This window comes from Phalacrocorax carbo, chromosome 4 (genome assembly GCF_963921805.1).
Source record: "Phalacrocorax carbo chromosome 4, bPhaCar2.1, whole genome shotgun sequence".
NCBI lineage: Eukaryota > Metazoa > Chordata > Aves > Suliformes > Phalacrocoracidae > Phalacrocorax > Phalacrocorax carbo.
This window is the reverse complement of record NC_087516.1, coordinates 26,160,185-26,177,418: the sequence shown is the minus strand read 5'-3', so window position 1 is coordinate 26,177,418 and position 17,234 is coordinate 26,160,185. Positions and strand designations below refer to the sequence as shown.

The 17,234-nt window shown below is 43.1% G+C and overlaps 1 protein-coding gene across 2 annotated transcripts; it reads right to left on the bottom strand.

Annotated features, from left to right (window-relative positions):
- Nucleotides 1-2,989: 2,989 nt before the first annotated feature.
- On the bottom strand, nt 2,990-14,154 carry LIAS (lipoic acid synthetase). 2 transcript variants are annotated; one of them, XM_064449306.1, is made up of 11 exons: nt 13,675-14,154; nt 12,641-12,813; nt 11,876-11,969; nt 11,016-11,096; nt 10,631-10,787; nt 9,705-9,762; nt 8,325-8,453; nt 7,699-7,844; nt 5,949-6,019; nt 5,053-5,164; nt 2,990-4,116 (listed from the first exon to the last, which is right to left on the bottom strand). In XM_064449306.1, exons 1-11 carry the CDS (start codon nt 14,101-14,103, stop codon nt 4,064-4,066), a joined length of 1,503 nt encoding a protein of 500 aa, XP_064305376.1. In that variant the 5' UTR covers nt 14,104-14,154; the 3' UTR covers nt 2,990-4,063. The 2 variants fall into 2 exon arrangements, with proteins under 2 accessions (XP_064305376.1, XP_064305377.1); XM_064449307.1 differs by lacking the exon at nt 13,675-14,154 and adding an exon at nt 13,143-13,300.
- Nucleotides 14,155-17,234: the final 3,080 nt, after the last annotated feature.

The following is a 17,234-nucleotide window of genomic DNA, read 5'->3' as shown; positions in this document are numbered from 1 at the left end:
ATGTGTGGTGCATTTAAGAGATGGATTTGAATGCTATTGAGTCTTTGTCTATGGGATCTTGCAGCATGTGGCTCTTGATGAGAATTGTGTGGGATGAGTAATGGTCTCCTGTGCTCTGAAATTCTTTATGGGGTTCTTAATGAAATGCAATTCCACAGTAACACAGCTTTTCACTGCACAAATGTGAATACAACAGCTGAAGCAAATCCAGCTTTAATACAAGCCTATGAATAGTATGGCATAGGCTGCATAAATTAAGCCTTACCCAAGATGTGCAGAGACAAACTGTAAGGTGTACTATTTTTCTTCTGTGTATGTGTATTCAACCCTTTGTGCAGCTAAAACTAGTGTGGTTCCAGGCATATGACAGCCAGGAAGATTGCAAGTGAATAGAACAAACTCTTTTGACCACAACTAGTCAGTATAGGAGCAGTTAGAATGAGATTTCTATACTGGCCAACAAGTTTACACTTCTGTCACTTGAGGTTCTTCTGGGGATCTGGAACTTACAGTAGTGCTCTAATCTTGCTCAACAGCTAAAGTCTGAAATGAATAGTAAAACAATGCAGGAGAGCATAATGGGTTATCTATGATTGCTTTAGGAATACTGGAGTCAATTTTCATTACTTGATTATTTTTTTTTTATTCCAAGATGAGATTTTCTATTGCAAGTTGAACATCTGCAGTAAGTTGCCACATCTTGTAGTAAAGAAGCATAAATACTTGACATTTATTTTTAAATGAAGGGGACGCTGATATTCGTTATTGATGAAGTAGGAAAAAAAATTGAAAACTGTTCTTAAATGAACACTGTGGGTTTGCTGACTTGACCGAAAGACTTGAAGCCACTGGAAGATATAGCAGTTCTCTAGTCAGCTGCATAACGTTTAATTATGCTTCACACAGTGTAACAGATTGATGTAATGATGCTAAAAAAGGCTATTCATTCTTTTAAAGTCTGTGTCAACATGAAGTCATATTCCCAAAACTCAGTTCAATGTTTTCCTGATTGCAAGGAAGATTAATGTTTCTTAAAATATTTTACGGCTGCTTTGTGAAACAAACTGACAGAAAGAAGCAATTGACATACAAAAAGAAAATGTCGCTAAACATGAAACTTCATCACAACAAAATTGAGACAGTTGTGAAACCTGTGCTGAATTTATAACCAGGATTTCAGAGTTTGGTGCTTTAATGTACAGTTATGGAAAAACTTAAATGGGCAACAGGGAAGGAAGATAATTGTAAGAGAAGGATTTCTTAACTAGAAAAAGAACTTTAAGACTTTTAAGACTTGTAATTTTTGAGGGCCTCTCACAATTTGTACTATAAAAAGACCATTAGAAACAAATCTATAAAGTCAAAATGTGGCTGCTTTCCTCAGAAACCACAGCAAAACATACAGTTAGAAAATAGCTTATGTAGCTTCTGAGACTTGGTACCAGCTGGCAGTGTGTTGTGTGATATCATCTTCTAAACCACCCAGCAGCAATTCATAAACTGGAAACAACACTGGACTGTGTTTCATCATAGAATGGTTTGGGTTGGAAGGGATGTTAAAGATCATCTAGTTCCAATCCCCCTGCCAAGGGCAGGGACACCTTCCAGTAGACCAGGTTGCTCAAAGTCCCATCCAGCCTGGCCTTGAACACTTGCAGGGATGGGGCATCTACAGTTCTCTGGGCAACCTGTTCCAGTGCCTCACTGCCCTCAGAGGGAAGAATTTCTTCCTTGTATCTAATCTAAATCTACCCTCTTTCAGTTTAAAGCCATTACTCCTTGGCCTACCACTACATGCCCATGTAAAAAGTCCCTCTCCAGCTTTCTTGTAGGCCTCCTTTAGGTACTGGAAGGCAGCTATAACATCTCCACAGAGCCTTTTCTTCTCCAGACTGAACAACTCCTACTCTCTCCGGAAGCATTATTTCTCTCACTGTAAAGTAGTCATGGTCTCACTGTAAGGAAGTCATGGATAATTACTGTGCAATGCCCTCTTGCCCCAGAGGTTGATAATAGCTGTATGGCTCAGAATTCCTTTTTCCATATTTCTGGTGTTAATATGCTGAAAGGGCAGTAACTTGGTAAAAGCTGCAGTAGTATTACATTAAATCTGCCCTGTAGTGAAGGTGAAAATCATTATTTATAGTAGGATCTCTAATAAAGGCTGGCAGGTGTTAAATGTGTGGGTAGCCTGGAGTTAATGCTGTACCTGTCCATCCCTGCCTGCTGCTGTGGAGGGAATATTGACTTTCCTTGCCATGGCTGATAACCTTCCACTGCTCTGGTATTCAGTATCCTTCAGCTGAAGCAGGGTATTTTTGGCTCAAAGTGTGCGTAGTCTTTCAAAGACTAGTGGTAAGGCTTTTTTTTAATTTTAAAATTTAATCTTTTTTTTTTTAATAGAAAAAGAAGCCTTGCCTTTCCCTCTGCCTTTACAAAGTTCAGCTATTAAGAGTTCTGTTTCTCTGTTCTTCTACTCTGTTCTTCATGGCTCAGGTTCCCCTAATTTACACTTCCATTATACTGTTTAAATAACACATTCCTTCTAGCTTAAGGCTATTGTCTTCATAATGCTTTAATATTGCTCTGCTTCATTTTGTGAAGCATCAATTGTGCATCACTGGCCTCAGTGGTATAATCTGATTTCTGTTGTTCATGACAATATGACGTTTCTCCTGTGGAACTTGCTGATTAGCTGCCCTACTTGTAACATCTGGCAGAGTATGGGGTGGGAGGAGGGTCCACTCATCTTCATATAGGCTATAGTAATTTAGACAAGTACTACAGCCAGCCACAGGATTACCCGCATGCTGGGAGTCTAGGACCAGGTAACAAATTCCCAGCATATTTCCCAAATAATTTCATGAAGATACAGCTTAAGCCAGTTCAAATACTGTAGCTGATGTCCATAGCAGACAACTGAGAATTATTAAGGTGAGATGCACTTCAAACTACCATGACTGTAAAGAGAAGAATTTACAGCCACCAGTGTACCAAAAGCCACGCTTTTATTTCTGCTTGAGCTTAGTATGCTATGAAATGGATTTCACATTTCATCTATGATGCATTCACGTCTCTGCATTCAGATTTAACAGCCAGACCAGGTCTCGGGGTGGGGGGGGATGACACCGCAGGTAACCAGACCAATCAAACACAATCACCCCACCCTTAGACTGTGCTTTTAACGTTCCTTTAATGGTAAGACAATACCCATGAGGAGGAGCATGGTACAGAATGGCAGCAGCCCTGCATACCCCATACTAAAGAAGCACCTGTGCAGCTCAGTCATATACCCACACTAGGCGTAGCTCTAGTTATGCTGTTACGGCCACTCTGATCTTCCATGTCCTTTAAATTATATGATACCTACACAAGGTTAATTCTCTTGCCAGAAAGGGCTTGTTTTCTTCAACGTGATACCTTGGGTTTACCAAGGCTCTCACTTTGAGACATGTAAGCACCTGAAAAGCATTAGCTGTCAGAATGGTACAGCTCGTTTTCTTAAGATGCAGATAGAGATATCACCTCTTGAAGGAGTATTACCAATACTTTCTCTGGCGTGGGTCAAGATAGCCCTAACATGGTACTTCATCACATACACCATCTTTAGAGTTTCTCTATTTTCCAGAGTCCCTGCAGACTTCTCTTACATAATGGTAAGATACACCAAAATCAGTACCTTTCAAATTACCTGTTACTTAGCATCTTTACAAGTACCTAACTGCAGCAATATTGAAGGTAGTTTCAAACCTGAGTACTTAAACCCATCCAATTTTTTTTCAGCTTACATTTCTTCTACCTCAGTTCCATCGCTCTTTCAAAATCAGTTCTATCTTCTGACTTTTTGCTGAGCACCAGAAGTACGATGTAGTTGTAGCCTTGCCAGAGGAATTAGGTAAAATACTGTGAAGTGTTTTGGTGAAAGAAAAGCATTCTGGACAGATAGTAAGTTTATTCATGCATCCACCATCTGGTCTTCTGCATTTCTGGAACTGAGTATAATTATGCGCTGAAAAAAAAGGATCCTTAAAACCGGCTGCTTTAAATAGGTTCACTCTCATTTTCAGATGGCTTTTGTCTTTCTTTTTTCTACCAAGTTCTTCAAGAAGAATTCACCTAATTAAAAGGCAAAAAAAAAATCACCAAAATTATTTGTAGGTATTTCAATGAAATAAGCAAAACAATACATATTCTCATCTAATGTGAATATTCTATTCTACAATACAATTCTCTACAATGGCACTTTCCATACATACAACAGGGATGTAAAAAAACAAAAAAAAACCCAAAACAAACCCCCAGAACTCAAACGCAACCCATAATCCAACAACCCACCGCTATATCTTCAAAATCCTGATTTTCCCCATGCCCAATTTTATGAAATAGCTCTGCTTCTTTGTTCCTTCCAACAGGCAAAGATGAAGTGATTTAATCAAAAACTTCTATTTCATAAAGTACCAGCAGCTTGTAGTGAAACCTGCTATCAATCTCGTTTGAGCTGGCATTAAAACAGTGAGGTGCAAGGTGCCCCAGAAGAGTCTTCTCTGCCCCCTCCTTAGGAAAAAGCAGGATGTTGGACCTACACAACTGTTCCATCAATATCAGCTGCTACTTAATACCCAGTGCTTTGTCAGAAAAAGCACTGCCATAAACGTGTTGAATTATTTCTAGGGCACTGTAAATGAATTCTACCTAAAGCAACAAAATTACATCACAAACAAAGGGCCCAGTTAAACCCTGAAGCGTCCAAGCGGCAGAATGTAAAGGAAAGCTTGCAAATTGGGTACCCTTTATCCCGCCTCATGCATTAAGTATAGTACAAACTAGGTTCGGCAAAAAATCAGCTTAAGCAGCACAGCAGTTGTGCAAATACCAATTACTGTCATTTTGACGCATTCAGCTGACCTACAGAAGCTAGTTAAGTGTAAGTAATTAAAAAGACTCCATGAGGTGTCCTTGAGCTAAGGTGAGCTTTGTTGCGTATTACTTCACCATTTTAACTTACGATATCATAAAATGTTATGTGCAAAAGAATGCTTTTCAGTAATTTACCTGCTTTATATGAGGAGCGCACTAAAGGCCCGCTAGCAGTGTAGTGGAATCCAAGCTCATTTCCCACTTTTTCCCAGTACTTGAATTTTTCGGGAGTGATGTACTCCTCAACCTGCACGACAATTCATTTCGGTCATGTATTAATGCAAAGGAAATGGCTACAGCTAGCATGCAGTGATATGAAACCCCGTTGTACTGCAAGTTCAAAATTTTACAATCTCAAAACTTTCAGCAGTCAAGTCACAAAGTGAATTTTCTCTCTGCTTTATACTAAAATAATGCATTTATTTGCTTTTTCATATTTAACTGAAAAGTTCAGAATTTAATTTCTAGTTGTTACTTTATAATTTTCTTCACTCTGTTTTCAAATGCTCTTTTTGAATAAACCTTTTTTTGGTCCAAGTTAGTAAAAAAACCCCATACAATACTCCTACAAATCTCTTCACCAACAGATATTTCAGCGAAATGCAGTGACAGAACAGAGACTCAAGCTCTGGACAGATGACAGAACGAGAAAATGGTAATTTCCCCAGCTGAAGTGGCACCATGAAGGGAGAGCCTATGAGATAGTGAAGGGGGGCTGGCTTAAGCCATTATGTTTGAGACATACACTGAAACTCTTGTTTTCCAGAAGCATGCCTCAGCCCCAGCTGTCTCCCCAGCTAATAGCAGCAAGTAGCAATGGGAAGCCCACAGAAGATGGAAGGGATTAGATAGCTGAGGTCATTTTTAGCAGAGTCCGAAACCAATGCGGATCAGGTTAAACAAGAAGAAAATTTTTCCCAACAGCCGCAGTTAAGGTAAGGGTGCATATCAAGTCTCAATTTAGAAAGAGGAAACTTGGCTGTGCAAGGTACAGACCATAACGCTGCCTGTAAATCAAAGGCATTTTTTACCTTTAGGTGCCGTTTTGTTGGTTGCATGTACTGTCCTAGGGTCAAACAATCCACATCTGCTTCCCGCAATACTGCAAAAATAAAACTCCCTGTTAGTGGCAGAAGGATCACAAGGGATTGTCAGCAATTAGAAAACTCCTTCCATCCAAGTCTGAACAAAGGTCACTCGGCAGCACCCTGTGGGGTTACATTCAGCTCTCCAGCAAAGGGAACTTGCAACCTCCACGAGTGGTAGCCACGCACCCCTCTGAGCTCCGTGCTGCTGCCAGACCTGAGCTACCTCGTTTAACGCTAGAGAGATCACCGCTGCGCTGCACTCACTGCAGTCACGTGTCTCACTGCAGAGATGACATGCTCTTGTCTTTATCTCATGGCTTTTCATTGTGCCTTCAGGTCAGAGCCTTCATTTGACAGAAAAAATGGATGTACGCACACACACTTGGCACCTCCCCACTGTTTCAAGTGCCTTCATGCTGAAAACACACGGACAGTTCTAAAGAGCTATAAATCCAGGGGAAATCGCTGACATCTTTTGCCAGTTTTATACGCTTAAGGACGTATGTTAATTTTGATGCCTGCAGAATCTCATTAATTTTGCTATAGCATGAGTATGTACCGGACTCAATATACAGCGAATGAGTTCAGGTAATCTCCTTACAGAGGGAAATTCACACCTGATAGTCAGCTAGCCAGAAAAATTACGTTCACTGCAGCTAGTGGGGTATTCCAAACAAAGGGATGGCTGAGCAATCAGCTTAATATCTCAAAATATTTTCTGGCTACTGGGGCTGGTTGCCCCCAAGTCAAACAGAAGGAAAAGACTGTGTTCTGATTACAACACTACGCTCACTGTTAGCCTGGGCTCTCTGTTTAGATTGCTATGGTTCCGTAAAGAAACTGGTTCCACACCAGCACAATTACGCGTTTTCCAGCTCCTACCCACAAGAGGGAAGGAGAACCAAATTAAAGTAACTGGGGTAACAGTTTGTCTCCGAGTACATCCATGCAAGTGGCCTGAAGACAAATAGCACCAAATCTGAACTTTCGTAGTCTTGTGGCTAGGAAATGCTAACCAGGAAGAACGGGAGAATCAGGGACTGTAGTTTTATGTCCCAGATCGTGGGCCAGCTGCAGAAAAACTAGACTGCATCACTGCGTTCTAAATACGGGTTGTTGTACACAAAATAAAGTACCAGGTGGTACTTTCCGGATGTGGGAGAAATGCCACAGGATTTATTAATTTCTTCTTATAAGTGCGTTGCATTCACTTACCACGCTGAGATTTTCTCCTCTATAAAATACATTTTCATGAAAACATAAGAACATGCTAAAGCTCCAGGGGGAACAACTTTTTTTACATCTAACTAAGCCGAAATAAATTATTGTAAACAATAAGGTCTGCTATTTCTAAAAAGGAAAGCACAGTAAGGCCTATGTTGCAAGCCCATTATATAATTATTGCAAAGATAAGAATATTAACATGGTCACACAAAGGTAGTTCTAACTTCCACCGAGATCAAGGGGAGCTGGACCTGCCTGTCAAACTGAATCTGCAATCCCTACAAAGACAAAAGGTTTCAGGAGTTCAACCTTTTTTAACCAAACTTTTCTTTTTTTCCATAAAGCTTAGCAAACATTTCCTGCACCAGCAAACTGATCTGCATGTGGAGGTAAAGATGCTTACGACCATTTTCCAACGCAATAAAATTCATACCTGTGAATTCTGGCATACATTTCACTACCAACTTACGTTTCATTGTTGAATACACTTGTTCATCCGTCTCGCCCAGCCCCAGCATAATGGAGGTTTTAGAGATGACGCCAGGCTGGACCTCTTTGGCGTGCTTCAGCACACGTAATGATTGCTCAAAGTTGGCTCGGGGATCGCGGACCTTCCTTTACGTATTTTCGGCACAAGGGGGAAAATAAAAAGGGAAAGGGTGCGCGGAAGTCAGAGACACCGAGGAAGGTGCCTTCTGCTAGGTTCTACAAAGTGAAAGTGGCAACTTCGCGGGTTTACTTGTTTAGTTCGGCACCGGCTGAGAACCCCCCGCGGGGCGCACGCCGGTTTCGGGCGCGTTTGACTGCCCGAGCCGGGCTCCTCCGCCCCGGGGCGGGGTGGGGCGGGGCCGGGGGCGGCGCCGGCGGGCTGGGGCGCGGCTGCCCCGCCCCGCCACGAGGCCCGGGGCGGGGCGCGGCGCGGGCGCACTCTGCCGGCGGACGGCGGGCACAGCGACGGCGGCGCCGTGCGCGAGGCAGGCTGGGAGCGGGGCCGGCCGGCGGCGCGGCCCGCGCCGCTTCGCCCCGCCCCAGGCCCCGCCCCTTGCCCCGCCCCGCCCCCCCCTCGAGCCGGTTCCCCGCGCCGCTGCCCCTCACCTCTGCAATTCCGGCACCGTTTCCACGTTGTGGGCGTACACGTCCAGCCCCGACAGCGCTACCTTCTCCACGGCCTGAAGGTCCCCGCGAAAATCGGGAGTCAGGCATTCCACCAGAATTTTGGAATTCCTGAAAAGGGGAGACGGGAAATGAATGCGTCAGCGGGATCTGTGTCACTGCTGCTAAAGAACTCAGTGGAGCGAAAAACCAAACAGAACTAAAGAAACGATTCTCTAACAAGCAAAGCAAAGGCAATTTGGGATACCCTTCTAGAGCAACAGATTTCTGCAAATACTTGTGTCACAATTCAAGCAAAACATCGTGTGTTTGATTCCTGATTTTACGGAGGTAAGCTGAAATAGAATGAAAGCCAAACAATAAATACAAAAGCAATTCCAACAGTCTCTAAATCACATTCACTGTTTATACGTGATCTTTCACATGTCTTTCTTGCAGGTTAACTTAACATGGGTTTAATATCACGGCTCCAAAATACAGCGGAGCTGTAACCCTGCCTACTGGGATAAGACGACTCTGCTTTTTTGCCCTGGAATCTAACCTTGGTGTCCAGGAGCCAGAATTCAGCTCAGGCAAGTGCGAAAACTGCAGGAACCTTTTGCGTCCCAAGATAGAATCACAGAATCATTAAGGTTGGAAAAGACCTCTAGGATCATCAAGTCCAACCGTCAACCCAACACTACCATGTCTCCTAAACCATGCCCTGAAGTGCCGCGTCTACACATCTTTTAAATACCTCCAGGGATGGCGACTCTACCAGCTCTCTGGGCAGCCTGTTCCAGTGCCTGACCACTCTTTCACACTGGATAAAGACTCAAATGAGGTTTTACAAATTAAATCTGCAGGTAGATAAGAATGCCATCAAACAGCATTACAGGGCACCGATGCGGCGAGTGAAGAAGGCATAGCTAGGGAAAGTAGGAAGGTAAAATCACAGGCTTAGAAACAGCCATTGTGGGAAAACACACAGCAATCTGATCCCTTCTGAAAGAGACACCCATTTCTTTTGTCACATGGTGACACCATTATCTAAACCCAGTGCTGGAGCCCCAGACTTCAGGAACGAACATACCTCAGAAGTATGTACTCATTTCCTGGTAAACCAGCTGCCTGTTCAAAGAAATATCCAGTGCTTAGCTTGAAATAAGCCTGGGCTAAATTGGAAATGCATCCAAATTCAGAATAGCTTGGGGCCATTATATGAGACAGATAAAAAACAGGAAAAAAGGGACACAGATAGGCTAAAGGCACACTTTTGTATTTGCGTGGCCCCTGGAATAATCCAGACAAAGGTAGTTTTGACCTCTATGCAATACCACATTCTGAAGCTTTAATAATAATAGTAATGCATTAATGATATACCTTTCTTTCAGATGAGAGACTGTCTTTGCAAAGTGTTCTGCACCACCGTCAGGCATATCTAGAAGCATTTCAATTATTCAGTTAACTTTTCAGCTCAAGAACTGTATTTACTCATTAGTAAAGACATAAAAAACCTACACAGTCAAACTTCAGTGCACACTAATAAAGCAGTCAAACCCCAGTCTTATCTTACCACTTATGCTAAAGGTTTACAACAGATATTCTACCAAGCCTTGCTCTGCACAAAGTCTAACTGCGATCGTCTAGGGCAGACTTCAGTTGTTTACTCCAAATTTACCTGTCTCTAGGTTCACTGTCAGCCTGAGCACAGGATGGCTTTATCTAGTTACGCTTTTGGTCTGAGAAACACTTCTGCAATAATTGAAATGTCTGTATTATTGCTCCTTTATTGTAAGCCAGTTTGAAGTTACTGGGCTTCCCACCAAAGTACGCTGAACAGTCTTTACAATGGTTTTCCCCACCTCTGTGGTGTCATCGCAAAGGAGCTACTACAACCCTAGAAAAAGGCAACTTTTAGTTTTGTTACATATAATATATTCAAGGTTTAGTTTTTGGAAGGAAGTTCTGTATTGGTATTGTATATGAAAGTGTGTGGGCATTTTCTTTTGCTCATCAAGTAACAGAACATGGTGTATATGTATGTATTTTGGAAAAATGAGTTATAAAATATTTAGTATTGAAATATTCTTGACATTTAATAACAGTGTAACTGTTATATTTTACCAGACATACGGAAATACTAAGAATAGGTAGAAACTTTCCAAAGCTTCAGCGCTGTCCGCTCTGTTAAAAGAGTAATCCTCAACAATTGCGCTGAGTGATAAACATTTATCAAGGTCTGTGTTCACCCCATGCTAACACTGACGAGAGCTTAGCCTGGAGGAGATGAGAGGCACCATACTAACCGTCTCTGTCCACAGACGTCAGTACAACGTAATCCAAGCCCCACTCAGCTATAGCCTTTGCTGTGTTGTAAGGCTCCTTGGGATCCAGCGGAGGTGGATTTTTTGCTGTCTTTACTGAACAAAATCTGCAGCCTCTAGTGCATGTGTCACCCATCAGCTGAAATAAAAAAGACATTCCTACCTTTACATTTTACACATTGCTATTGCTCAGCTGAGAAACAGCTGCATAACCCAGGTCAGATAAATCCCAATGCTAAGCAAAACAATGAGGAGAGTGAATTACTCTAAATTTCTCGTAATAAACACCACTACAGTAGAGATCCAATGATGCACTACAAACTGCTCAAACATTAATAGAATACTTAAGATATGGTTAATGGCCTACCATAATAGTCGCTGTAGCTGTAGCATATTCACCACCTCCCCAGCATTCTCCAATGTTGGGACAACGTGCTTCTTCACATACCTGAAGTGAAAAGACAGTAATGTACCTGTCTTTTTTCAGTGTTGTTACTGAAAATTATTATTGTATTCTTGATCAATTTCAGTAGTAGCCTACACACAAAACATAATTCCTTCCGTGATAAATGAGGACATTAACAGTGTTACGCACTGTTCTATAAGAAGTCAGTAGAGTACCTAGGAAAAGAATAATTGTTTCCTGATATCCATTACCATTCTTTTCCTGCACTTCACAGTTCGCAAAACTCCTCAACCACATGGCTGCCTTATGAATTAGCACCGATTGTCATTAACATTTTAAATTTTAAAATCAACAAAATATTCACAAACTCTATCACGCATCAAAGCACGACCTTACTCTGACAAAAAAAGGAAGAAAGGCTATCCATGCATATCCAGCACTTCTTACCATCTGGAAGGTGCATTTAATGAAATAGATATATTTCTAGACATTCTTTTCATGCAAAACATGCATGTAACTCTGAAACTCTGTGTGTTGCCATTAAAAACAGCCACACATAGCATCTTCAGATCTCTTTGGTGATGCATGCAGTAAACCCCAGTATTTAAATCACAGCAGGGAAAACATGAAGAACTATCGGATTTGTTTTTATCCTTTATGGGTAAAATTCACTGCTGGCAAAAAGGATCAGCACTGGGCTTGGTTTCAGTGTTGAAGATCATGCAAGACATTATTTCTACCTGTCCTCCACAGAGAAATCATCTTTTACACGTAAAAAATGTCTTATTTCTACAGGAAAACTTGGTTAGTAGTAGATTTACCGTATGAAGGTTTAAACTCCTCAAGGTATTCTTTAGTTTATTGTAGTTCTTTCCCATGGGAATCTTTGTTTTCAGCCAAGGAGGAAGTCGCAGCCTGAATAACATCAAACATAAAGATTAATAAATTATTTACATGGTAAGCTTCCATTAATTTCATAGATCCACTTTAATTTGTTATAGATTCCAACCAGGAAAGGTGTCTTGAAAACCGACGCACCTCAGCAACCAATATTAACATCATTCAGGGTTGTAATGGACTTCTCTCTTCCATGTTTATCATCATCCCAACATTCCAGAGTAGGAGTTTGTTGTCATTGGAAGGTTTAAAACTGTTACCTGTACCGGTGGGATTTAACAGTGCCACAGTGGATGACTGCAACAATTAATGGCAGGGTATGTTACACAGCTATCACAAAGTCTAATCATATTTATAACTGGGAATATGGGGGGTTTAAGCATTTTTTAATTTCGCCTTCATTTTTTGTTTTATTCTATCAATAATATTTTTTCAACAGCAAAGTGGGGTGTCACCTACTGATGTATATTTGTAATTCAATACGGGCCACGGCACAGGGACTCAAGTGAGAAAATACCACATCTTCCTGTTTTGTTATGCGTTTGAAGTTGATGTGTTTGCTTTCTCGAAAAATTACAAAATTGGTAAGCCAATAGGGCAGAATTTAATACAAATACATCGTATACATTTTGTACTTAATAATAACATGGAAGATGGAAGCAATTACAGTTGTTTCACGTCACAATTACCTTTCTCCCTTCTGACGCTTTAAATTGCCTTTATACTCAGCCCACATGCTCTTGTCCGACAAATCTCCAGACACAAAGTCTTGTAGGTCTGGTCCATTTTGCAGAAACTCTTTTTTTTCCTCTGGCAGAGAGCCTGACGCTCCGTACTGGTGACACACCCGGCTCCCGGACACCTAAAAAGCGGAACGCTGTAATTTATTGAATTACGAACGTACTCACCGTATGTGCTAAATCACTACTCATCCTTCTGGGGGTTGACGTACTCTTTGTGTGAGCATCTGCCCAATCGCCTTGAAATTAAACACAGAGCTCTCGCCTTCATTTTAAGTCACAAAGTGAAACACAAGCATGGTCGCAAAGCTTGATCTCCTCCAAAATGCCTTAGTATCAAACTGAGTCACGTAGGTTGGGATATGGATAGCACTGTATGGATAACGTTTACCCACACGACGCTATACAGGAACATGCCGCCCGCCCCCCCGCGGCTCACGGCCCGGCTCACCCGTGCCTGGGGACCCAGCAGCAGCCGCCGGGCGGCCGTGGCGGCGGCGGTGGCAGCCCCGACCCCGACCCCGACCCCGCAGCGCCGGCCCCGCGGCAGCAGCGACATGGCGGCGACTGCCCGCCCGCCGGCCGGCCCGATCGATCCTTTCGGCGCTCGGCCGCCCCACCTGCCCGCCTCAGGCGGCGCAAGCTCAATCGGGCCTCGGCTACTCTCGCCTCTCAGACGGCTACCTCGGCGTGATGACGCCAAGGAGCCGGGTGCGCCTACAAATACGTGATGACGTCAGACGCTACCTCTTTCCGCTGCGGTTGCTGCGAGGTGAGGCGCGGGCTGGCGCTGCCATCCGCCGCCATCCGCGGCCATCAGTCCCCCGAGCTCCCCGCCGGGCCCCGGGCATCCTGCCGGGGCGGAGCCGGGCCCGGCCGCCGCGTCCTGCCCCAAGCCCTGCGGGAGGGAAGCCCCCGGGATAGCGCCTTCCCTCGCCCTCCCCCCCCCCCCCCCCCTTCCCAGGGCCGGGCTCTGTCCCCACCATGGAGCCAGGCGCTGAGGCCGCAGGTCCCCGCCGGTCCCCGCCGATCTTCCGGGGCCGGGACCCGCGCCCGGGCGGGAGGTGTCGGGGCCGGAGTTCATCGCCGTGGCGACTGGGAGCGGGTGGTGCCGCTTTGGCGGGTGCGCAGCGGGGAGGGGCAGGGAGGGCGCCGCCGAAAGGCCTCGCCCTGAGGGGCTGCAGCTTCTCCGCGTTCTCGTTTGCAGAATGAAGACCATTCTCAGCAACCAGACCGTTGACATCCCCGACCAAGGTACGTCTGCCTGCGCCCCTGAAAGGCGCGCTGTGGTGCTGGGCCCGCCACCCTTTAACGTGCCTCTGCCTTTGGTTTCTAGTCAGTGTTTCGCTGAAGGGCCGGACAGTCATCGTAAAGGGCCCCAGAGGAACCTTGCGAAGGGATTTTAACCACATCAATGTGGAGCTCTCCCTCCTGGGAAAGAAACGCAAGAAGGTGAGTGCTGTGGACGTCGTTTCTCTGCCCAGAGATGGAGGGTGGCTTTGCAGGTAGCTTTAAAACTTTCTGACCGTATGGGAGATTGAACCAAAATTCTTACCTGCAGATGAATTGCTTAACTTTTTGCGTTTTTCTGCGTTTTCTGGAAGAGGCTGCTCTCATGGAACCTTGGGGCCTACTCGGGAACTGGGAGTCTTGAAGTTCTGTGATATGTTGGAGTGAATTTGTTGATTGATTTTTTTTTTCTGTAGTTATGGTCAAATAGTTACTGAGAAGGGGATTGCTCGTTAGATGCTGTGTTTTATTAACTGGTTAGTTTTAGTTAGGTGAAGCTAAATCTCTACGGTCTTGAAAGCCACAAAAAGCAAGGGAGAGTGGCTGACTCCAGCTGCTTTTTCGCAAGCATCAGTAGTTTTGTTAAAACACTGGACCCCTACACAGTGTTTCATTAAAAAGTTGATAGATGATACCTGGGAGACTGACTTGAGAACAACCTGTTCACTGTTTAGCATTTGATAAAACATCTTTCAGCTGGGGATGTTAGAATATCTATCTCATCTTCTTTGAAGATTTAGTAACGAAATATGAAGAAAGTTATTTCTTGTACCTCTGGGGCTTTGGACTTAAAAGACGCGAGCTAGGGGAGGCTGTAATTGTCTTTCAAAGACATAAAATACCTTGTGCTTTCATTAGGAAGGCTCTGAAGTAGTTTACCTGAACTTCTCACTCTTAGTTTGTCACAGAAATGTTTCATTTCTAGTTTGTAAGTGTAGCTAAAAACCTTTGCTAATTCTGTTTTTTTTTTTAACATAGCTACGTGTTGACAAGTGGTGGGGTAACAGAAAGGAGCTGGCAACAGTTCGCACAATTTGCAGCCATGTACAGAACATGATAAAGGGTGTTACACTGGTGAGTTTTATTTTGAAGTAGGAGAACTTGTGTCATTTCTGTTACCGACAACAATAGGCACCCTTTTACTTTAGTGAGAGCTTTTCTAAGCAGCCAAGACAGCTTTTTCTCTGTCTTGTTTTTTTCCTTGCATGTGCTGTCCAACTAGTTCTGCAGGTGGAGGGAAGCACGAACAATAAACTCTGGATGTCTCTTGGGCTTGCCTTTCTTAAGAAACTATTTTCAATATATTTTGGTTTGGGGCATCTCTAGTAAGCTTTACCTGCGTTTTACTTTTTGGTTGCATTCTGCTTTCGATATCTGATGATGTTGTTTATCCTAGGGATTTCGTTACAAGATGAGGTCGGTGTATGCTCACTTCCCAATCAACGTAGTTATACAGGATAATGGCTCACTTGTGGAAATCCGAAACTTCTTGGGAGAGAAGTACATTCGCAGAGTGCGTATGAGGCCAGGTGAGCATATCTGGAGGTGTACTTCACTCTTTCTAACCAGGTTTTCTAAACTGGTACCTTTGGGTACTGCCACTGGTAACAGGAGATGGTGAGTGATTGTTGAAGCAGCGTTTGCCTGTCTGAATGTATGTAATCTTATGATACCGTTGCCACTGTTTAGATTTATTATTAATGATGCCTTTGTCATTTATCTTTCGTAATGAGAGCTAGCTAATAACTGGTTTAGAGTTAGTTACTGTAACACGAGTTAAAAGGAGCCCAGTGTTTACTTTCATCATTGTGAGATCTTGACAATGTTTGTAGTTGGTAAACTGCAGATGCTTAATTTTAGATTTGTGTTTCTGTTTTAAATATTGTATATCAACTATTTTTACAGAACATCATATTTTTGGTCTTTGAAGTGTTGTATTTTGAATTTCCTGATTGTGTAGAAGCATGTATGATAAATGTCAAAATTATCGTCCTACCTGTTGGTTTTACATCTTGCATTCTTGAGTTCTAGCAAAATATGTAACACAGTAGGCACTTGATGGAGTTTGTTAAACATCCAAAAGGAGGAGACAAAATATGTCGTAAACACATTTACCTTCAGACTGTAGGGAAGACTCTCCATATCTGTTTTTCTTCTGATAGTTCCACTTCTGGTGAAGGTATGGGTAAGGACAGTTAGTGTGACTGATGGTGTATTGGAGTGGCTTTAGAGGATAGGATCAAACTTGTCCCAAAACACCAGTAGGTACAGTGTGGGGTTACTTACGGTGGCTTTGGCTCTGATGTACTGTGGGATATGAAAGGATGGTTTATTGCATTTAATTTTTTTTAAGATGGCATTTACTTCAGGCATAGCGAAGTGCTAACATCTATTGATTAAATAGATCATGCTGTAAAAACTTGTTTTTGTTACTCTCCTTGCAAATGAGAGTTTCCTGTTAGACTCTTGAATGTCCTAGTGCTTAGTATTAGCAGTGTTGCTAGTATAAACATGGTGCCTGACATGTCAGGGACAGGGTTTTTTTTTTTTAATGACACTTGATTGGGGTGACTCCAGTTTTGTCTTAATGAATGTAAGAATGTGGAAAATGGCACCACCTAGCTGCTAAGCCATGCTGGCAAAATCCCTGGCTTGTACGCAGTGTTGGTGATCAGTGTTGTAATGCGCTTAGTGGCTTTCAGTCCAGAGCACGACTTGCACTGATCTTTTGAGTTCTGAAACTGGGAGGGAGGACAATCTTGGAAGAGATTTGGGGGGCTCTTTTAACAAATTCATAGAAGCTAATTATTGCCTAGAATACTACTTCCCAGATCTGTAAATTGGGACAGGACATGAGTAGTTTCTTTAGCACTTAACGTCTTCACCGACAATGTAATTGTGTGTTTTCCTTTCTGTAGGCGTTTCCTGTGCAGTATCTCAAGCCCAGAAAGATGAGCTGATCCTTGAAGGCAATGACATTGAATTGGTCTCCAATTCAGGTTTGTGACGTAGATGCATGGGAAGAGATAACGATGCAGCCACTTTCACCTGAAGGTGTCAGCTTGGCAAACTGTCTTGTTTTCTGAAACCCTGAGGTAAAGGACAGCTCAGAATCTTTTTTTCCCCTCTAGTCACCAGAATTCCTTTTCATGGTTTCTTACTGCTTTTTTTAAACTTGAGGACATTACTACAAGTCCACAGAAACTTTTTTTTTGGTCAGTATTGATAGTCTTTTTGGCACCAAACTTTTCAG

What these genes read in the sequence shown, in the direction of transcription:
- LIAS (XM_064449306.1), bottom strand. Translation starts at nt 14,103, where the DNA reads ATGTGGTTAAAATCCCTTCGCAAGGTTCCTCTGGGGCCCTTTACGATG. An exon ending in GTCTCTCATCTGAAAGAAAG is followed by an intron (nt 8,454 to 9,704) that starts GTATATCATTAA and finishes TCCCCTTTTCAG; the next exon opens with GAATTCCAAAATTCTGGTGG. An exon ending in CAACAAAACGGCACCTAAAG is followed by an intron (nt 5,165 to 5,948) that starts GTAAAAAATGCC and finishes ATTGTCGTGCAG; the next exon opens with GTTGAGGAGTACATCACTCC.